The sequence below is a fragment of the Mobula hypostoma genome, chromosome 5 (genome assembly GCF_963921235.1).
Source record: "Mobula hypostoma chromosome 5, sMobHyp1.1, whole genome shotgun sequence".
In the NCBI taxonomy this organism is placed as follows: Eukaryota; Metazoa; Chordata; class Chondrichthyes; order Myliobatiformes; family Myliobatidae; genus Mobula; species Mobula hypostoma.
In genome coordinates, this window is record NC_086101.1 from 163,753,101 (window position 1) to 163,777,108 (window position 24,008).

A 24,008-nucleotide genomic window follows, 5' to 3' on the forward strand; every position below is an offset into this window, starting at 1 on the left:
AACTTTCCCTAGTAGAAATTTCTTGTGAGATGTCTATTATTCTTGATCATTGTACAGTAGCATAGCTGGTAGTGCCACTGCCTTACAGCTCCAGTGACCTGGGTTCAATCCTGGCCTCCAGAGCTGTCTGTGTGGAATTTAAATGTTCTTTCTCTCTGTGACCATGTGAGGCTCCTGAGTGCTCTGATTTCTTCCCATACTTCAAAGCCATAGGGCTTGTACATTAATTGGCCACACAGGGGAGATGATGAGAGCGCAGGGAGAATAAACATGGGAGAAGTGTAAATGGGTACCTGATGATTGGCACAGACTCACTGGGCCTAAAGACCAATTTCCATGCCAGTTGACTCCAACATTGACTTCCGACAACAACGTTTTTTTTCCCAAATGACAGCTCAGGTTACACATTTACTACGTTCATCATTTCAAGAAATTTAAGAGCTGAAAAGTGTCCCTGCAGGTTTACCTACTGACCGATCCAGCCAAGTCAGATGTTGTTTTCCTCTTGTTCACAATTAATTCTGGGCTCAATAGAATTTTGTGCAGTGATAGTAACCCAAGGATTTTAATGAACATGGGGACAATATGAACCAAGGATGCTGCTCCTGAGCCAACATACTACAGTAAGAAGAATTAGGCTCAGGCCTATAGGCCCACGTAACAATAATGAACATTTGGAGTTATTGGCTCCATGGGAATAATAGTCCCACAATAAACTGATACCTTCACAAGAAATTTAGAAATGCAACTATAAATGATAACTTAATATAAGGTAAATAAAACAAACCTGTTTGTTATACAAAAGGTTGTTACTTATGCTCTTTAGCTTTAACAATCACAACAGATTGTCCAGGTAATACAAAAATGTTTGAAGTTTAATCAGTGAAAATTAGACACTTAGCAATTTCAACAAGTCTTACTGTCCACACTCTTCTGCGTCTGTGCCTGTATGCAAAGGTAGAGGGGTCGATCCCTAAAGAAAGATAAATTATTGACTTATAGTGCTTTAACTTAAGTATTGCTAATGCATCACAACAGTTCCATATATAAATGAAACTTCACCCTTTTACAAAATATTATTCTAGTTACCTGTTTGAGTGAATAATCTACAATTGCTGATGAGCTAGGCAAAGAAAACTTGTGCAAATGAAGAAAAAATAGCATCCATAAGTTTTATGACCTCAAGACATCACAAAGTGTATTATCACTAACTAGGTATTTTTGAACCACACTGTTGTAATGTAGGAAGCACAGGGAAGACCCATTAAATATTTATCCTTTATTGTTCAAAGGACAAATATTTGCCAGGTCAATATTCTGGCCTTAGCAAAATTCACAAACATGTTCCAAAATAAAACTTATGGGGAAAATTCATTTCCATTTATACAGCTCGTTTCACAACTTGAGGGACATCATAAAAGCCAATTAAATTCTTCTGAATATATGATGTAGGAAATGTAACAGCCAATGTGCCAAAGCAATAATCACAAAATGATCTGTCTTGTGATGCTGGTTACAAGTTAAATATTGAAAAACCTTCATTGCTCTTCTTTGAAATTCTACGGGATACTTAAGGCCACCAAAGGAGGCAAGTCAGCTTCTAGTCTAGCTTTACTAGTACAGTGCATGATACACGATAGTGTTTGAGCAGATTTTAAGCAAATCCCTAAAATAGAATAGAATTAGGAATATTACTAAATAATCAGTACCGACATTTCAGCCATTCAACTGTAATTATAGAACACAAATATTACAGCACACATATTAGGCTCTTGGGCCAAACATGATACCAAATTACACTATATCTATCTGCTTGTACATGATCCATATCCTTCTATTCCTTACATGTCTAAGTGCCTATATAATAGCCTCTTAAATACCACTATCATGTTCACTTCCACCACCATCCCAAGCAATGTGTTCCAGGCACATACAACTCAGTGTAAAATAATTTTTACCTGTGACGAGAATACACATAAAATTAAGATGTTTGCTGGCCTAGGTTAGCATCAGTGACATCAGCAAGGGGTCTGCCACCTGCCCTCAGGGGAAGGAGAGATAAGGAACAATGGAGCAGCGTCTGGAGATGTGTAATGAAGGGACGGGGGAGAGAGAGAGCTGTCTGGAGCGGCTCCCCCCTTTGAACCTTGAACTGTTTGAAGTGATGGACAGGCGATGCCCTAGCAGGGGGATAAAAAGGGACCGGTTCGCTAAGGCAGGACACACACGCCACCCGAGGTAACGAGACCCTGGAAGCGGTACGCTCCTCACGAGTCGGTGGGAAGTACCGGACAACGCCCAGGGTGGAAAGGTACGATCAGCGGGAACCCGGTGTGTGTCCGCCCTTGCCTGGGTGCCGGGTTCACTGCAGAGGATCGACCGCATCTGGAGGAGGGGTCACAGTCGGTGACCTCAGGTGACATCACCAAGGACCCGCCCAAAAGCTGCTTGTGAGCCATCTCGCCGGTCTGTGAGCCATCTCGCTGGTCTGTGAGTGAAGCTGTGCTGAATGATCAGTTGTTCCTGTTCTCTCTGTCTCTCTTCCCCCACGTTGTCCATCGCCATGGTAACGATTACTGCGAATTGAACTACTAAACTGGACTGAACTTTGGGTCACTTTGAAATTTGGTCATTTACCCCTAGACAACGATAGAGCTTAATTGATGCTGTTATCTTAATTCTGTGCACATGTGTGTTTATCATCGCTGAACTGTTGCATTTATTATCCTTTCGATTACTGTGTTGCTTGTTTCTTTAATAAAACTTTCTTAGTTCTAGTACTCCAGACTCCAACTGAATGATCCATTTCTGCTGGTTTGGCAACCCAGTTACAGATACGTAACATACCCCACACATCTCCCTTAAGATTTTCCCCTTTTGCCTGAAAGCAAAAAAAGATAAGGATTCTAACTATCTACCCTATCTCTACCCCTCATAATTTTAGAAACCTCTGTCAGGTCTCCACTCAGACTCTTATGCTCTGAAAACAATCAAAGTTTGTCCACCCTCTCCTTATATTTAATCCCAGCATCATACTAGTGAACCATCAATACTCTTTACAAAACCTCCAGATCCTTCCTATAATGTGGTAACCAAAATTGCACACAATATTCCATATGTGGTAAAACCAAAGTTGCAACATGACTTCCCACCTTTTATATTCGGCATCCTGACCAAAGATGAAAGGCTATGCTCCTCCATTACCACTCTATCTAATAGTGTTGCCATTTTCAGGGAGCCAAAGGCTTTTACCTCAAGATCTCTCTGTACAACAATGCCCCCAAAAGACCTTGCCATTTACTGTATACTTTGTTTCTACATTTCAACATAGAACAGTCCAGCACAATACAGGCTCTTTGGCCATCATGTTGTGCCCACCTTTTAATCTACTCCAAGATCAATCTAACCCTTCCCTCCCACGTAGCCTTCCACTTTTCTTTCATCCACGTGCCCATCTAAAAGTCTCTTAAATATTCCTACTATACCTGCCTCTACCACGACCCCTGGCAGGGCATTCCATGCACTCAGCACTCTGGTAAAAATCTTACTTCTGACATTTCCTTACACTTTGTTCCAATCACTTTAAAAGTATGTCCTCTTGTATGACTTATTGCCACCCTGAGAAAAAAGTGCTAGCAATCCACTCTTTGCCTTTTATCATCTAATACACCTCTATCAAGTCTCCTCTCATCCTTCTTTGCTTCAAAGAGAAGAGCCCTAGCTTGCTCAACCTTCCCTCCTCTCTAACCCAGGAAGTATCCTGGTAAGTCTCCTCTGCACCCTCTCTGAAGCTTCCACATCCTTTCTATAATGAGGTGACCAGAACTGAACATAATACTCTAAGTGTGATCTAACCGGAGTTTTAAAGAGTTGCAACATTACCTCGAGGCTCTTGAATTCAATCCCCCAATGAAAGTCAACACACCACACGCCTCCTTAACCACCCTATCGACATGCAGCAACTCTGAGGGATCTATCAACTTGGACCCCAAGATCCCTCTGTTCCTGCACATTGCTAAGAATCCTGCCATTAACCTTGTTCTCTGCCTTGAAGTTCAATCTTCCAAAGTGCATCACTTCACACTATTCCAGACTGAACTTCTCAGCCCAGCTCTGCATGTTGTCACCTACAACAACCATCTACACTATCCACAACACCTTCGAGTCATCTGCAAACTTACTAAACCACCCTTATACTTCCTCATCCAATTAATTTAAACATCACAAAGAGCAGGTGTCCCAGAACATATCCCCATCAGAAAGCCATGCTGACTATTCCGAATCAGACTATGCTTTTCCAAATGCTCATGAATCCTCTTCCCTATAGTTTGCCTACCACCAACATAAGGATCATTGGTCTATTATTCCCAGAACTATCCCTATAACCTTTCTTGAACAAAGTAATAAAATTTGCTATCTTCCAGTCTTCTGGTACTACTCCTGCGGTTGGAGAGGATGCAAACTGTACAGCAATCTTTTTCCTCATTTACCATATGAACTTGGCGTATATCCTATACAGCCCCAGGGACTTATCCGTCCTAATATTTTTCAAACATTCCATTGCATCCTCCATCTCAATGTTGACATGCTCCAATACATTAGCCTGTTCTACACTGACCTCACATTCATCAAGGTCCCTCTCACTGGTGAATACAGAAGCAAAGTAGTCATTAAGGACCCCCTTGACCTTCTCTTACTTCAGACACGTTTCTCTTTTTAAAAAATCACTGATCAGTCCTCTAGTTATTGTCCTGTTCTTTACATATGTGTAGAACGCTTTGGGGTTTTCCTTAATCCTTTTCACCAAGGCCTTCTCAGATCCCCTTCTAGTTCTCCCAAGTCCCTTCCTAATATCCTACCTGGCTACCTGATAACTCTCAAAAGCCAAATCTGATTTTTGCTTCCAAAATCTTAAGGCTTCTTTCTTCCTCTTGATGAGATGTTCCACATCTCTTGTCAACTACTGTTCCTTCATCTTATCACCCTTTCCCTGCCTCAATGGGAGAAACCTAACCAGAACCACATGCAACCCGCACATTTCAGTCGCATCTTTCCCCGACAACAAATGTTTTCAATTTATGTTCCCAAGTTCCTGCCTAACAACATCATAATTAACCCTTCCCCAATTAAATACTTTCCCATACTGTCTGCTCCTATCCTTGTCCAAGACTATGCTAAAGGTCAGGGGCTTGTGGTCACCAACTCCAAAAGTGCTCATCCACCAAGATATCCATCACTGGACCAAGTTCATTGCCTTGTACTAGATCCAGTATGACCTCTCCTCTAGTTGCCTGTCCACATATTGTGTCAGGAATCCTTCCTGGACATACTTAACAAAATCTGCTCCCATTTAACCTCTTGCACGACAGACATGCCAACCGATATTAGGGAAGTTGAAGTCACCCGTGACAAACAAAATAGAAACATAGAAAACCTACAGCACAATACAGGCCCTTCAGCCCACAAAGTTGTGCCGAACATGTCCCTACCTTAGAAATTCAGCTTACCTATAGCCCTCTATTTTTTTAAGCTCCATGTACCTATCCATAAGTCTCTTAAAAGACCCTATCGTATCCGCCTCCACCACCATTGCCGGCAGCCCATTCCACGCACTCACCACTCTGAGTAAAAAAAACTTACCCGACAGCTCCTCTGTACCTATCAATCTGTTCCTAAATACCTCTGTTGCTTCCAAAGTGTAACACCTTACATTTGTCCAGATTAAACTCTGCCAATCCACAGTTCATACTCACACTTGATCTATATTCTGCTTGACGACCATGATATCCACAACTCTGCCATCTTTGAAGTTCATTGCAACCTTACTAACCAGCTCACTCCCATTTTCACCGAAATCTATCACAAACACACACATATATATTTAGAAGTCCACAAACAACTGATGTCACAAAACATTAATTCCCACTGATCACAAACTCCAGCCAGAATAACACCAATCCACCACTGCCCTCTGTTTTCTCAGGGCAAGCCAATTCTGAATCCAAACTACAAAGTTAGTGCTCATCCAATGCATCTTAATCTTACAGGTCAGCCTGTCATCAGGGACCTTGTCAAATGACATATTTTTAAATCCCATGTAAACAACATTCACTCCCATCTTAAATCACTTCTGTAATCCCCTCAAAAAATTCAACTGAGTATGCTAGGCATGCCCTGCTTAGCAAAAAGGCAAGTGGTCTATTGCTAGTAAGCCCATACTTTTCCAAATGTGCCCAAATTCTATCAATACAAATCCTCATCCATTGCTTCCCTACCATTACTGAGAGGTTCATCAGCCTATAATTTCCTAAGTTATCCCTATTGCTTCTCTTAATCACAGAAAAAACACTGGCTACTCTCCTGCACCCAAGATGCTCATTTGTGGCTGGACATGATACAAAAAAAATCTTTGAAAAAGGATCTAGTGCTAACAAAAAATCTTTAAGGCATGAACAATCTGTTTTATTGCCTTTCTCAATAACCTTGGGTAGATCTCATTAAGCTCTGGGTACTTAATGTTCTTCAACAGACGTAGCACCACTACCTTCTTGATCCTAATTTATCCTAGACTATTAGCATATCTCTCGCTGCCACGTCCTTCTGCTTGGTAAATATTGACTCCAACAACTCATTCAGTACCTCTCCAGGTATAAATTCCCTCCTTTATCTTTCAGTGGTCCTACTCTCTCCCTAGCTAGCTTAATGCATGGTAAAATTCCTTTCTTTAACTCTACTTGCCAAGGACATTTCATGGCCCCTTTTTTAGACCCCTAACAAGTCCTTTCCTTCTTTCCTTATATTTCAGAAGGACTTTGTACGATTTTAGCTTCTTTATGAAAATGTTATCAAGTTTTCTTCATATAAAGCATACATTTGGGTCACACCATTTCTTTATGTATTGCAGTAAAAAGCTCACATAAAATCCATCTTTAAACTTTATATCGATGCTCATAAAATTTTCTTTCACATGATTATAGAAATGCAGGCCAGGCCCAAATACATAACTTCAAAAGGATTACAGGTGACCCTCGCATTATAACTATTCAGTTTATAGAAATTTGCTTTACAGGATAAACAAGACACTACCCAAAATTTGAGATGCGGAATAAAATGTTCTCTCAGTGTTTAAGATATTAAAAATACAAAAATAAAATTAATTTTTTATTAAACTTGCTTTTCTTGATGCATGTGCAGATCACAGATTCACTCTATTGAAATTCACTAAACAGACCATTTCTACAAATGCAACCATCCTACTCCCCCCACCCACCCACTTATACATATTAGGCAGAGGGTGTCCGTATCATAACCACGTGAAACTCTATATAAAGGAAAATTATCTCAGGAGATACACAAGACAACTAGCTAAGAACATATTTTTTTCTGTGCATTTCAACATTATTGTTGATCTGATATTAGCCTTAATTTCACTTTCCTACACCGTATGCCTCCTTTATAGAATCAAAACTGTGTCATCTTCAGTCCTGAATATATTCAATGATTCAGACTCCTTACTCTTTGCACATGAAGGAATTCCAAAAATTCACAAACACTCAGAAATTCCTCATCTCCTCCCTAAATTAGTGAGGCAATATCCTGAAACTACATCAAGTTCTAGGTTTCCTTATATAGGGAAGCAGCTTCCCGCTATCTGAAACGTCAAATTCTCTCGTTACAATTTTTTAAACTGCAGTTGCACAGGTCCAACGATCAATTTTTCCTCCCAAGTCAAACTTTTCAACCCAGGAAGCAACCTAGCGAAATATCCTGAACTAAGAAGTACATTCCTTCTTAAATGAGATGACTAATTGCAGGTGGAGTCTTGCTAAAACTCAATAAAGTTGAAACAACATCTCCTTTATATTCATTCCTTCTGCAATATAAATTAACATGCAATTTGTCTTCATAACTACTTCCTGTACATACATGCCAGTTTCTGTCTTATCATGTAGGAGGAAACTACATCTATTCATCCTGCAGCATTCTGAAGTATCTCTCCAGTTAAATAATATTCTGTTTTCCTATCCCTCAAAGTTCATAACCTCACATTCTTCCAAATCATAGAGCATCCGACAAATTTTTGGCCACTTGCAAATAAATATTCCTGCAGCAAGGTAAATGCAGATTTAGAACCACTGCACGTATACAGTGCCTATAAAAGGTATTTACCCCCCTTGGAAGTTTTCATCATTTATTGTTTTACAACATAGAATCACAACGGATTTAATTTGGTTTTTGACAATGATCAACAGAAAAACTCTCATGTCAAAGTGAAAACAGATCTCTACAAAGTGATCTAAGTATTCACCCCCTTAAATATGATAAACGAAATCATCAATGGTTCAGCCAATTGATTTAGAAGTCACATAATTAGTTAAATGGAGATCTGCTTGTGGAGACCTGTGTGCAGTCAAGGTGTTTCAATTGATTGTAGTAAAAATACACCTGTATCTGGAAGGTCCAACTGCTGGTGAGACAATATTCTTGCAAAAACTGCACCATGAAGACAAAAGAACACTCCAAGCACCTCCGTAAAAAGATTATTGAAAAGCACAAGTCAGGAGATGGATACAAGAAAATTTCCAAGTCACTGAATATCCTTTGGAGTACAAACAAGAGAAAATCCGCAGATTCTGGAAACCAGAGCAACACACACAAAATGCTGGAGTAACTCAACAGGCCAGGCAGTATCTATGGAAAAATGTATTGTTGACATTTCGGGCCAAAACCCTTCAGCAGGACTGAAGAAAAAAAGCTGAGTAGATTTGAAAGGTGGGGGGGAGGGGAGAGAGAAACACCAGGCAGTAGGTGAAACTTGGAGGGGTAGGGATGAAGCAAAGAGCTAGAAAGCTGATTGGTGAAAGAGACTGAAGGCCAGGGAAGAAAGAAAAAAGGGGAGGGAGAGAAGCACCGGGGGGGGGCATGGGCGGGCAAGAAGATAACGCGAGAGAAGGACAAGCAGATGGGAAATGGTGAAGGGGGTGAAGGGGAAGCGGCATTAATGGAAGTTTAAGATATCAATGTTCATGGCATCAGGTTGGAGGCTACTCAAACGTAATGTAAGGTGTTTTTCCTCCCACCTAAGTGTAGCCTAATCCCAACAGTGGAGGAGGCCATGGATGAACATATTGGAATGGGTTTGGGAAGTGAAATTAAAAGATCCTGCGTTGGAGTGGGAAAGCTCAGCGAAGCGGTCTCCCAATCTATGTCAGGTCTCATTGATATAAAAGAGGCCACACCGAGAGCACTGAACACAGTATATGACCCCAACAGACTCACAGGTAGTGTCGCCTCACCTGGAAGGACTATTTGGGCCCTGAATGAATCCCTTGGAGTACAGTTAAACCAATCATCAAGAAATGGAAAAAAAATGGGGACAGCTGTAAATCGGCCTACAGCAGCCCATCCTCAAACACTGTATGACCGTGCAAGAAGGGGACTAGTGAGGGAGGCCATCAGGAGACCTATAACAACTCTGGAGGAGTTACAAGCTTCAGTGATTGAGATGAGAGAGACTGCACATACAACTGTTGCATGGGTGCTTCACCAGCTGCAACTTTATGGGAGAGTGGCCGAGAGAAAGCCACTGTTGAAAAAAAAACTCACATGAAATCTCAGCTAAAGTTGGCCAGAAGGCACGTGGGAGACTCTGAAGTCAGCTCTGAAGAAGGTTCTATGGTCTGATGAAACCAAAATTGAGCTTTTTGGCCATCAGACTAAACACTATGCTTGGTGTAAGCCAAACATTGCACATCATCAAAAGCACACCATCCCTACCATGAAGCATGATGGTGGCTGCATCATGCTGTGGGGATGCTTCACTACAACAGGCTCTAGAAGTCTTGTGAACGTAGAGGGTAAAATGAATGCAGCAAAATACAGGGAAACCCTGATGTAATCTTCAAAAGAATTGCAACTTGGGAGAAGATTTATTTTCAGCAAGACAATGACCCCTATCATAAAGCCAAAGTTAAACAGGAATAACTGAAAAACAATAAAGTTAAGGACCTGAAGTAACAAAGTCAGAGTCCAGACCTCAATGCAATTGAGAATTTATGGTTGGACTTGAAAAGGGTTGTTCACTCACAATCCCCATGTAATCTGACAGAGCTTGAGCAGTTTTGTCAAGAAGAATGGGAGAAAATTGCAGTATCTAGATGTGCAAAGCTGATATAGACCTATCCACACAGACTCAAGGCTGTAATTACTGCCAAACATGCAGCTACTAAACACTGACATGAAGGCGGTAAATAATTAGACAATCGATTATTTTGTGTTTAATAATTGTAATAAATTTAGGCCATTTTCTAGAAATTTCTTTTCACTTTGACATGAAAGAGTCTTTTCTGTTGATCAGTGCTAAAAAAAGCCTAATTAAATCCACTGTGATTCAATGTTGTAAAACAATAAAACATGAAAAGTTCCAGGGGGAGGGATGGGAAGGATGCTTTTTGTAGGCACCATATTTGAGAAAGTCATTGAAAAAGTTAACTTCATACAAGAGGTAATAAATATGTCTAATTAGTCAGAAAATACTTAAGGAAAGAATGCAAATCTGTTGAAAGAAACTGAACACTGTATGCAAAGATAATACAATTTTCTAAACAGTCAAAACACCAGAACAAAGGATACTGGGCTAGCCACAGTCGCCCGCTAAGAACTTAGGACGTTTTCATGTGTTTAATTTGACAAATTTGACAAAATTGACATTTTCTTAATGAATAAATCATCTTTAATTTTAGATTAATAGAAGTTTTTTAAAATAGACTTTTTTTCTGCTTTCAAATCCCATTTGTTTAAAAAATAAACATTTTCTCTCATTCAAAGTGATGGGCATTAATACTAATGCATGATCCATAGTAAACTGTTTTAAACAATACCAATTTAGAGCAGATTACACAGGGCTCAATTGATACCCATCAGGAAACTTAGCCAACTAACCAAAAGCTGCATTGCCTTACATTCAATGTTCCAACCATCATGTTCCTGGATTTCAATGTTGAGACTTTTGGCAGAGATAGTATTGGGACAATGATCGTGCTGGTTTGGTCATTGATTAAGAGTTCAAGATATTAAAGGCTGCAACAATATGACTTGGAAGTCTTTTGATGAATTCCTGAATAGCAACAGATTAATAGTACTTTATAACTAGTATTTTAATTGTATTTTTGTATTTTTCTTGTAATGCAATAAACATTTTACTAACAGTGTTGAAAGAGCTTTCAGATGCTGGAAGAGCTACAAACAGATTTTCAGAATTTTATTTATTATTTCCAACAATTGAACAGTATGTCTAAAACTTGCAGACATATTTATAATAATATATTATGATAGAATTCCTTTTCTCCTGCGATAACCTTTACCCACTGCTAGAAATTGGAAAACACAAAATATGTAACTTCCAACTTCTTTTAAACAAAGTAGATTTCTTTAAAAGAAAGCAGGTGCATTTTTGTTTTAGAATATCTGATAGTGAATAACTTCATTATGTCATTACATTTTAATTACTTTAAATACAGCATTCTCTTCATCATAACAAGGATGAGATGCTTTGTCCTGAAGTACCAGGATCACACACTTTTTAAATAAACTACAAAATCTAGAACAATTCTTACCCTTGTAGTGCCATTTGTTTCTCATCTGCACTCATGAATCGCCCTCTGGTAGAAACAGCAGCACCACTAATTTTATTTATCTGAAGAGCAAAATGAATATGATAGTGAGAATTGAACAGTGTCAATAGTTTAGTTAAAGAAATTCACTTTAAGAGTCTAAACTAGTGGTGTTTAACAACTGGCTCAAGTCGTAGTTGCCCCAATGTGATAAGTATCGATGGATGTTAGGCAGTGGTCAGTGCTGCAACTGCTTCTTTCTGGGATACATATTGATAAAACAGATCTGGACTTGGAAGAGAAACATTTCAAAACTTGAAGATGACACTAAGTTTTACAAAATCTGGTAAACACTGAAGATGAGAGTAATAGATCACAAGTTGGTGCAGGTAAGATGACAGAACAGCTGACAAACGGCAGATGACATTTAATACAGCTTGGGTAGAAATAAAGAAAGAATCAAAGTAAAAGGACAGTATATAAAAGGGTAGGGAGGAACAGAAAGACACAGGTATCTGTGCCTAATCTTTGAATACGGCAGGACAAGTTGACAGAATAAGAAAAAAAATGGATTCTGGGTTTCATAAATGTAGCACAGGATACAAAAGCATGTGGGTATTTAAATATCTAGAAAACAAGACAAGAGGAATATTGCACCCAATTCTGGTCACAAAAATATACAGAACATTCAGTTATACAAAAAAGCATTCAGTTCTACTATAAAGCCACTTTTCATAACGCTAACTGGATATGATCCACTGAAGAATTTGCAAACTTTTAAATTTTTTTTTGGCCGGCTGGTGGCGCAGTGACATCAGCGCCGGACTCCAGAGTGAAGATTCCCAAGTTCAAATCCAGTCGGGCCACTCCCGGGCATGCTTTCCATCCGTGCCAGGTTGAGTGTCGAGCTCGTAACTCGGCCTCGCAAAAAAAAGACTGCGCTGTGAGGATGTGGGGGACCACTCACAGATTCTTTCCTCCAAGACAACCACTTGAAAAAAAAAAGTGGTCGCCGAGGCTCTGGCAGAGTATGGCACACACAAAAAAAGTTTTTTTTATTGCGGGGAGGGGGTGCTGAAGTGGTGATAACATCATTTTAATTGTGAATTAAAGAAGCAGTTAAAAGTTACTTTAGAAATGGACAAGCAGAAAAAAAGCCTTGGGGAATAAAGCTCTTTACATGTAACCTCCCTATGTAAATTAAACATCAATGTCTCTCAAGAATACAGGCTGCTAGTTCTTGTAGTATTTTGGGTTATTCCATCTTCATCTGCTTAATCGGTGAATTTTCTTCATTATAAGTTCGTAACTGGAAATTTTCAAAGATGATTGCAGTGTTCAGTGCACAGTATTTGGGTATGGGCTGATTAAGTGGGAATAATTGCCAGGCAATAACCATCTCCAACAACAGTCTGACCACTTAATGATTATTACCTCTCTTAACCCCATTCCTCTGTCTTCTCCCCATAACCTTTGACGATCTCACTTATCAAGAACCTATTAACCTCCACTTTAAATATACTCAATTGTGGTCTCCACAGGTTACCCATGCTCTGGCTAAAGGAATTATTTCTCATTTCTCATCTCTGTTCTAAAGGGACTCCCCTCTATTCTGAGGCTCTACCCTCTGTTCCTAGATTTCCCCACTAAAGGGGACATCCTATCTAATTCCACTCTATCTACGCCTTCCAATATTCAACAGCTTTCAATGAGATCCTCCACCCCCCACCACTTGTCTAAACTCCAGCGAGTACAGGACCAGAGCCATCAAATGCTCCTCATATAGTATGTTAACCCTTTCATTCCTGAAATCATTCTCATGAACCTCTCCTGGAACCTCTCCAATGCCAGCAAATCTTTCCTTAGAAAAGACGCCCAGAACTGCTCACAATACTCCAAATGTACTCTGACCAATGTCTTATAAAGCATTAGCATTACATCCTTGATTTTATATTCTAATCCTCTTGAAATGAATGCTAACATTGCATTTGTCTTTCGTACCTCCGAATCAACTTGGAAGTTATTCTTTAGGGAATCCTGCACAAGGACTCCAAAGTCCCTTTGCAGCTCTGATTTCTGAATCTTCTCTCGGCTTGGAAAATAGTCTACGCCTTTATTCCTTCGACCAAGTGCATGACCATACTCTTCCCAACACAATATTCCATCTACCATTTCTTTGCCCTTTCTCCTAATCCAAGTCTTTCTGCACACGACCTGCCCTTCCACCTACCTTTGTATCATCCACAAACCTGGCCACAAAGCCATAAATTCTGTCATCCAAATCACTGACATTTATCTTGAAAATAAGCAGTCCCAACACCAATCCATGCATAATACCAACAGCCACCAGCAGCCATCTAGAAAAGCCCCTTTACTCCTACTCTTTGCCTCTGCCAGTCAGCCAATCTTCTTATGGTCTTATGGTCATTGCTGCTTTGATGCCAAAGGCAATCACTCACTCCCACCTCACCACTGAAATTCAGTTTTCGGACTATGTTCAGACCAATATTGTAATGAGTTCTGGAGGAGTCACTCAGGCAAGACCTAAGCAAGACATAACAGTGTACATCATTAGTGATTGATAGCATTATCAACACTAACTTCTATTAGTTTGCTGTTGATTAGAAGATAGTGTAATGCAATGGCTAAAAGTACACAAAAGCACATTAGCAACTTGCAAAACAAATTGGATACTTAGCTGAAAAGGATAATGAATCACTGTTACGGGGAGTCAGGAAGAATTATTTGGATATATTATCTTGTATAGGTACCAGAGAAATAAGGGGTTGAATACCCCCTCATACTATGATATTTTTCTACTCCGTGATTCTAACTGCAATTTCTTCTTTATTTATAATTCAGATGATACAGATATTGTTGGAAAGACCAGTATTAATACCCTCTAAGGTAGTGGCTGTTGACCTGACAGTTTGTTGAAAGTATTTCCTTAGTACTTTGGTAAGAATTTGTAATATTCAGATGCAACACGCTCATCAAGGACTGATGGCAGATTTCCAATTAAGGATGATGTTTTTCTTGAAGGATAATTTGTAATCATGTGTTTGAGACTAACCAGCCTACTCAGGTAACTACATTTTATAGACTGGGCACATTGAAGCCATAATAGGCCAGTGGAAGGAATAAATATTTAGGGTGATAGATGGGATAACAATTGAGTGGCCTGTTTTGCTCTAGATGGTGTACAAATTAAAGTACACTCGCCCAGGTAAGTATTCACCAGGGAAAAAGACCTTGGCAATTGTGGGGATGACTTACAGCGGACTGTAACACTTGAGCACATAAACATGAAGAGGATATGTGGAAATTTTGAAAAGCATTAAGTTAGATAAGTCACCAGGACCAGATGTGATATACCCCAGGATACTTTGGGAAGTGAGGGAGGAGATTGCTGAGCCTCTTGCGATGATCTTTGCGTCATCAATAGGGACGGGAGAAGTACCAGAGGATTGGAGGGTTGCAAATGTTGTTCCCTTGTTCCAGAAAGTGTAGATAACCCAGAAAATTATAGACCAGTGAGTCTGACAGCAGTGGTGGGCAAGTTTTTGGAGAAGATCCTAAGCGGCAGGATTTATGAGCATTTGGAGAGATATAATCTGATTAGGGATAGCCAGAATGGCTTTGTCAAGGGCATGTCGTGCCTTACGAGCCTAATTGAATTCTTTGAGGATGTAACAAAACATATTGATGAACGTAGAGCAGTGGATGTAGAGCATATGGATTTCAGCAAGGCATTTGATTGCCGGCCGGTGGCGTAGTAGCATCAGCGCCGGACTTTGGAGAGAAGGCTTCCGAGTTCGAACCCAGCCGGCTCCCCTGGCATGCTTTCCATCCATGCTGGGTTGAGTATCAAGCTAGCAACTCGACCTCGTAAAAAAGAAATTGCCTGCTACAGAAACATCAACAGCAAAAAGTTGATGGCCTATGCTCTCTCGTGAGTTTAAAAGGCAATTTCCTTAGGGCATCTGATAAGGTTCCCCATGCAAGGCTCCTTCAGAAAGTAAGGAGGCATGGGATCAAAAGAGACCTTGCTTTGTGGATCCAGAATTGGCTTGCCCACAGAAGGCAAGGTTGTAGAGGTTCATATTTTGCACGGAAGTCAGTGACCAGTGGTGTTCTGCAGGGATCTGTTCTGGGACCCCTCCTCTTTGTGATTTTTATAAATAACCTGGATGAAGTAGTAGAAGGGTAAGTTAGTAAATTTGCTGATGACACGAAGGTTGGGGGTGTTGTGGATAGTCTGGAGGGTTGTCAGAGGTTACGGCGGGACATCAATAGGATGCAGAACTGGGCTGAGAAGTGGAAGATGGACTTCAACCCAGATAAGCGTGAAGTGGTTCATTTTGGTAGGTCCAATCTGATGACAGAATATAATATTAATGGTAAGACTCCTGGCAGCATGGAGGATCTGAGAGATCTTGGGGACCGTGTCCATAGGATGCTCAAAGCAGCTGCGCAGGTTGACAGTGTTGTTAAGAACGCATATGGTGTGTTGGCATTCATCAACCGTAGGACTGAGTTCAAGAGCTATGAGGCAATGTTACAGCTATACAAGACATTTGTCAGACCCCACTTGAGTACTGTGTTCAGTTCTGGTCACCTCACGACAGGAAAGACATGGATATTATAGAGAAAGCACAGAGGAGATTTACAAGGCTGTTGCCTGGATTGGAGGGCATACCTTATGAGAATAGGTTGAGCGCACTTGGCCTTTTCTTCTTGGAGTGACCTGATAGGTTTATAGGATGACGAGAGGCATTGATCGTGTGGCTAGCCAGAGGCTGAAATCCCAGGGCTGAAATGGCTAACATGAGGAGTCATAGTTTTAAGGTGCTTGGAAATAGGTACCGAGGAGATGTCAGAGGTAAGTTTTTCCACACACAGCGTGGTGGGTGCGTGGAATGCACTGCCGGCAGCAGTGGTGGAAGTGGATACAAAAGAGTCTTTTAAGAGCCTCTTAGATAGGTACATAGAGCTTAGAAAAATAGAGGGCTATGCACTAGGGAAATTCTAGGCAGTCTCTAGAGTAGGTTACATGGTCGGCACAATACTGTGGGCTGAAGGGCCTGTAATATGCTGTAAATTTCTATGTTCTATTCCAAGCAACTTGCAATTTGCAGATGCCGCTGAGATTTTGGAATGACAATTGTGTCACTGTTTCAGAATACCAACACTTTTTTTCCCTATTTGTTAACCACAATATTGACCTTTCGATCCATGACAAAATCAGGATGATGGTGGTGGTGGACTCAACGACGATAATGTCACTGAATTTCACTAACAAAATTTTAGGATGGCTTGTTTAAGAAAATTGTTGCCTGCCTGTGGAATAGTGCAAATGCCTATCAGTTCATACCTGAATACAGTCTAGGTATTTCAGGTTTCGGCTGTAAATTTGATTAATGACAAGATGTGAATCAAACTTCTAGTACATATGTCCATATTTTCTTAATTGGAAGAACCCCACTTGAGCATTCATAATTTACAGCATAAACTATTCAAAGGTTAAATTACACACCACTTACTTCATCTTGAGTATGACCTCTTGTAAGTAAATTTCTACATACAATAGGAACATCATTAATTTCAATTTCAGCAACCACCATATCATCTTTGTTCTTTTGATGCGATGATGACTTTGAAGACTTTGACTAGAAAGAAAAGACAAAGTGAATGTATTTGATTCTATTGCACAATTATGAAACATTAGCTATTTTAATAACCTAAGGGAACATGTTCATGGTTTATCACCATTACTCTTAAACAGTAACTTCTAAAACATTTTCCCCACATTCACCTTGTTAGGATCCTTCAGGAGCTTCTATGTTTCAAACTTTCCCTCTCATTCTTCTAAACACTAGCCAATAGAAAATTATACTTTCCAACCTTTTCTCATAAAACAACCCACCCACTATAGTAAACTTTCTCTAAGTCACTTCTAACACATTAGCATCCTTACTTGAATAGGAAACTAATAGCATATACAGCACTTCAATATGGTCTAATTAAATGCTCCAAATACCTAAAGCAAATTTCCCTATTTTTGTATTCAATTCCTGAGCAACCAATAGTATCAATCTGTCGATTTTCCCAATTTCTTGCTATGCATTCATATCGGACTGCAAGCCTCACAGATCCCTCTGCATCTTAGCATTCTGCAATATCTCAACATTTAGATAATACATTTTTTCTTTTATTATTCCTGCTAAGGTGGACAATTTCACCTTTTCCCATATTATATGCCATCTACCATATCTTTGCCTATTTACTTAACCTATCTATATTCTTTTATAGTCTCTATGCCCTGATCACAACTTTTCCAGCAGTTTCTGAGTCATTAGTAACCATGCTATTGGTCTTTTTATTTATATACAGTGGCATGCAAAAGTTTGGGCACCCCGGTCAAAATTTCTGTTACTGTGAATAGCTAAGCGAGTAAAGGATGACCTGATTTCCAAAAGGCATAAAGTTAAAGATGACACATTTCTTTAATATTTTAAGCAAGATTACTTTTTTTATTTCCATCTTTTACAGTTTCAAAATAACAAAAAAGGAAAAGGGCCTGAAGCAAAAGTTTGGGCACCCTGCATGGTCAGTACTTAGTAACACCCCCTTTGGCAAGTGTCACAGCTTGTAAACGCCTTCTATAGCCAGCTAAGACTTTCAATTCTTGTTTGGGGGATTTTCACCCATTCTTCCTTGCAAAGGGCTTCGAGTTCTGTGAGATTCTTGGGCCGTCTTGCATGCACTACTCTTTTGAGGTCTATCCACAGATTTTCAACGATGTTTAGGTCAGGGGACTGTGAGGGATATGGCAAAACCTTCAGTTTGCGCCTCTTGAGGTAGTCCATTGTGGATTTTGAGGTGTGTTTAGGATCATTATCCTGTTGTAGATGCCATCCTCTTTTCATCTTCAGCTTTTTTTTTTACAGACAGTGTGATGTTTGCTTCCAGAATTTGCTGGTATTTAATTGAACTCATTCTTCCCTCTACCAGTGAAATGTTCCCCGTGCCACTGGCTGCAACACAAGCCCAAAGCATGATCGATCCACCCCCGTGCTCATCAGTTGGAGAGGTGTTCTTTTCATGAAATTCTACACCCTTTCTCTCTCCTAACATACCTTTGCTCATTGCGGCCAAAAAGTTCGATTTTAACGTCATTAATCCACAGGACTTGTTTCCAAAATGTTTCAGACTTGTTTAGATGTTCCTTTGCAAACTTCTGACGCGGAATTTTGTGGTGAGGATGCAGGAAAGGCTTTCTTCTTATGACTCTTCCATGAAGGTCATATTTGTGCAGGTGTCGCTGCACAGTAGAACAGTGCACCACCACTCCAGAGTCTGCTAAATCTCCCTGAAGGTCTTTTGCAGTCAAACGGGGGGTTTGATTTGTCCTTCTAGCAATCCTACAGGCAGTTCTCTCAAAAAGTTTTCTTGGTCTTCCAGACCTCCACCGTTCTTGTTAACTGCCATTTCTTAACTACATTACCAACTGAGGAAACGGCTACCTAAAAACGCTTTGCTATCTTGTTATGCCTTCTCCTGCTTTGTGGACATGATTTATTTTAATTTTCAGAGTGCTAGGCAGCTGCTTAGAGGAGTCCATGGCTGCTGATTGTTGGGACAAGGTTTGAGGAGTCAGGGTATTTATAAAGCTTTGAAATTTGCATCACCTGGCCTTTCCTAACGATGAATGTGAACAAGCCATAGCCCTAACAAGCTAAGTAAGGTCTGAAGCCTTGGTAGAAGTTATCTGAAAGCTCAAATCTCTTGGGTGTCCAAACTTTTGTATGGTGCTCCTTTCCTTTTTTTCCCCACTCTAAAATTGTACAAAACAAAAATAATACACTAATCTTGCTTAAAATGTTGAAAAGGATGTTTCATCTTTAACTTTATGACTTTTGGAGATCAGTTCTTCTTCTACTCACTTAACTACTCACAGTAACAGAAATTTTGACCAGGGGTGCCCAAACTTTTGCATGCCACTGTAAATTGGTAGTGATTATCACACAACTTATCACAACTTGCCAGGAAAAAATGCTTTTTTTGTATATTTGTACAAAAAGTACATTTATGCATGTTTCCAGTGAGCCACTGAATCTTTTATCCACACTATGTTCACCCCTACATAAAAAAACAAGTATTTATCTTCTGTAGTAATTTTAGATGTGACATCTTACAAATTCCTTCAGAAATCCAAGTAAGGTACACCCATTGGTTCCAGTTTATCTACATTACATGTTACTCCAACCAGAGCAAAAATGAGGGAGGGGCAACACACTTCCTCTACCCAGCATCTTGTTAGAAAATGTAGTCACTGAAGAATAAGACTGAGGACCTAACTGTAAGATTGCTGTACTGGAGAGAAATAAGGAATTGCTACATTCTACACTTCAGGGAAACATGGCTAAGTCTTGACATTCCAGATGCATTGGCCAGGGGGCTTCTTGATATGCAGGATGGATCAAACTGCTGATTTGGAGAAGACAAAAGGTGGCGATGTTTCAAGATAAACTCTTTAGACTCTTCAGTCTTGTTGCACTCGTGTTCCTCCAACATGAAACAGTTAATGATTAAGTGCCAATTGTTCTACTTCCCAAGTAAGTTCTCCTCCATGATCCTGACTGCTGTTTACAGGCCACCAAAGGCCAACGTCAATGGGCACTTGATGTGTTGAGTGCAACAATTAACAAACATGAAATAGCCTACCTGACACCTTTCAAATCATCGTCAGGGACTTCAGGTTTGTTTGAAGAAATCGGTGTCCAATCATCAACATACCACCTGCAGCACCAGGACTCCCAATACCCTCAACCACTGCTATACTACGATTACGAATGCCTACTGTTCCATACCTGGTCTGCATTTCGGGAAATCTGATCACTTGGCTGTCCTCCTCTGCACACAGGCAGAGGCTAAAGAGCAAGGATCCAGAGTTTGATTCAAGTTGGTGGACTGGACTGGGTTTAAGGACTCATGAAAGGATCTTAACCAATAAACCACAGACTTCATGGACTTAAATAAAAAAGTCATAGATGAGTGTGTCCTACAAAATCATTCAGTCTTCCTCAACCAGAAGCCCCAGATGAACTATGAGATCTACAATCTGTTGAGGACCAAATCAACGGCATTCAGGTCAAGTAAAATACGAGAGGCCAAGGTATGATCTCCAGATATCTATCTCATGTGCAGAGTGGCAAGTCCAGACTAAACATGAATCACTGAAGGATGCTCCACAGCTGTGACAGGGCTTGAATGCTATCACCTCCTACAAAATGAAACCAAGCGGAACAGGTGACAACTAGGCTTCGTTCCCAGATGAGCTCAACACCTTTTATGCTCACTTTGACCATTAATACATGGAAGCACCTTCACAAACTCCCAGAGCCCCACATGACCCTGTGACTTTAGTCCCTGATGCCAATGTGAGAGCATCCTTTTTGAGTGTGAACTCACGGAAAGCATCCGGCCCGGATGGAGTGCCTGGTTGAATACTAAAGACCTATGCCGATCAACTGACTGGAGTATTCACTGATATCTTTAAAATCTTGCTTTGGCAGATTGAGATACCCACTTGCTTCAATTAGGCTTCAATTATACTGGTGCCTAAAAAGAATATGGTAACTTGCCTCAATGACTATCATCCAGTAATATTTATATTCACTGTAACGAAGTGCTTTTAGACAGTAGCGATGAAATATATCAACTCCTGCCTGAGAAGTGTCTTGGATCTGTTCCAACTTGCCATCGCAACAGGTCAACAGCAGACACCATTTCACTGGCTCTTCACTGAACCCTGGTACGTCTGGACAGCAAAGAGGCATACAGCAGGATGCTCTCCATTGACTATAGCTCAGCATTCAAGTTTATGAAGATTCAACATTTCATCTAAAACTCTGACAAACATCTATAGATTGACTGGTTGCATCACGCCATGGTATGGAAATACCAACGCCCTTGAATAGAAAAGCATACAAAAGTAATGGATACAGCCCAGTCCATCACAGGCAAAGCCCTCCCCACCACTGAGCACATCTACATGGAGCCCTGTCACAGGAAAGCAGCTTCCATCATCAAGGACCCTCCCACCATCCAGGTCATGCTCTCTTCTCAGAACGCACACCACCAGGTTCAAGAACAGTTATTACCCCTCAACCATCAGCTTCTTAAACCAAGGGAATAACTTCACTCTTCCCTTCACTGAACTCTTCCCTTCACTGTTCCCACAACCTATGGGCTCCCTTTCAAGGATTCTTCATCTCAAATTCTCAATACTTAGTTCTTATTTATTATTATTTATTTTTCTTTTCTTTTTGTGCTTGTACAGCTTGTTGTCTTTTACACATTGATTGCTTGTCCGTCCTGTTGGGGGCAGTCTTTCATTGATTCTGTTGTGCTTCTTGTACTTACTGTGGATGCCCACAAGAAAATGAATCTCAGGGTTGTATATGGTTGATCTTAACTGATTACATTAAATTTTTCCAAATGTCCTGTTCTAATTTCAATTTCCCCATGACAGGCTTTAAGCTAACCAGCTAAATTTTCTGCTGACTTCTGCTCTTCTTGAATAGAGTTGCATTCTCTGTTTTCAAATCTAATGGAACTTTCCCTAACATCAGGGAAATTTTGAAAAATCAAAACCAAAGCATGAATTATCTCACCATCCTACTTCTTTAAGTCTCCAACCTGAAGTCCATCATGACCCAGGGACTTGGTATGTGATACCTCCAACAATTTACTTGGCAACACTTTCTTGGTGATGTTCCTGCCTTTCTTCCAATTTGTAATTTACAGCTTTTCTGAATGTAACTTGCAATGTGTAAACTAGTGAGGACTAATACAAAATACGTTTGCTTCCTTTATTTTTCATTACTTTCTATTGGACCAACGTAACAAACTCAACCTCCATTTTTACTTTCTAGCTACTGTCCTGTACCCTAATTTTCCTTCTAATTATTTAATCATTTGCAATTTTTTATATCCCACTGAATCTTCTCACACAAAAACAACAATCTATGTGCAATTATTTGCTTTATTTTTGACAGGCATATGGAGCCAAGACAGGTAAAATAAATTAACTGGCAATTAATTTAGCCTCCTTTTCTAGGTTGGAAATGAAGGACATCTCAATAAAAAAACATAAAATTTTAATTTTTGTACAAGTGATGACATAATATTGGTTAATTTTCAATTGCAATATAGTCAATCAGTGGTAATCCTCTGGGATGCTGATGGGATAGGGGGACTCAAAATTAGAATGCCATTGAACATCATGCTTTGGGGTTAGATTTTTGGTTGTTGCTAATCATCATTATTTAGAACAACTTTGACGCAAACCTTACATGTCAAAGATTAGCCCACATTGAAACGTGGTGTAGACCTTGAGTTCAGAAATCAAATCAAACATAATTGCACATCCCCACTTCTGAATTTAAGATGGAAAGTCATTGAGGAAACAGCGGATGGAACTAAACAACGCCCTGAAAAATTCATGCAGTAATGTACTGAGGCTGAAATCATTGGTGTCCAACAATCATTTTTCTCTGTACTTCGGTCATGCTATTTCTATGATACATACTGACTTCAATTTTAACAGGACTCCTAGATTCTAAGATATTGCGAAATACCAACTTAATGACTTCTCAGTAATTCATTTCTTTATGGAAGAAGAGTGTGATAAGCTTCAAAACCAAGTGAAGCTGACAAATTCCAAACCACGTATTACTAAAGCAACACACATCAAAGTTGCTGGTGAACGCAGCAGGCCAGGCAGCATCTCTAGGAAGAGGCACAGTCGACGCTTCAGGCCGAGACCCTTCGTCAGGACTAATGTCAGAAGTAACGAAGGGTCTCGGCCTGAAACATTTACTGCGCCTCTTCCTAGAGATGCTGCCTGGCCTGCTGCGTTCAGCAGCAACTTTGATGTGTGTTGCTTGAATTTCCAGCATCTGCAGAATTCCTGTTGTTTGCTGTTTGTCCACGTATTACTGAGCCGGTTACTAAAGAATTAAATGCTCTTGATAGCATTATCGAAAATTTTGTTGTTGATTGAGAGTGGACTAACTGAAAGGTAACTTGTCAGACTGCACTTGTCCTTGTCCTTTTAGTAAAGAGGACATCATATGGTAGTTTTCTACATGGCTGGGTACATGCCAAGCTGTTCCTCTGTAGTTACAACATGTAGTTGCACGCCTTGTTTTGGAGCGCATTCCTTCAATAGGCGAGATGTCATCTGGTTCTACAGCCTTTGCTGTTTCCAATGCACTCAGTTATTTTAAGATAGCACACAAATTAATTCAAGACTGGCTTCTATGGTATTGAGCTTTTAGGAAGGGTTGAGATGAATCATCTCCTCAGCACTAGCCTTGCCCTAGCAGA

The 24,008-nt window shown here is 40.1% G+C and overlaps 1 protein-coding gene across 3 annotated transcripts in view; it reads right to left on the bottom strand.

Annotated features, from left to right (window-relative positions):
* The window catches only part of LOC134347129 (KH homology domain-containing protein 4-like), a 63,733-nt gene that overhangs the window by 30,214 nt on the left and 9,511 nt on the right, over nt 1-24,008 (bottom strand). For all 3 annotated transcript variants that reach the window (XM_063049302.1, XM_063049303.1, XM_063049304.1), the window contains 3 exons: nt 17,156-17,281; nt 11,616-11,695; nt 921-973 (listed from right to left, as the gene is read on the bottom strand). In XM_063049302.1, the coding sequence (XP_062905372.1) occupies nt 921-973; nt 11,616-11,695; nt 17,156-17,281 (259 nt within the window). The remainder of the gene's footprint in view (nt 1-920; nt 974-11,615; nt 11,696-17,155; nt 17,282-24,008) is intronic.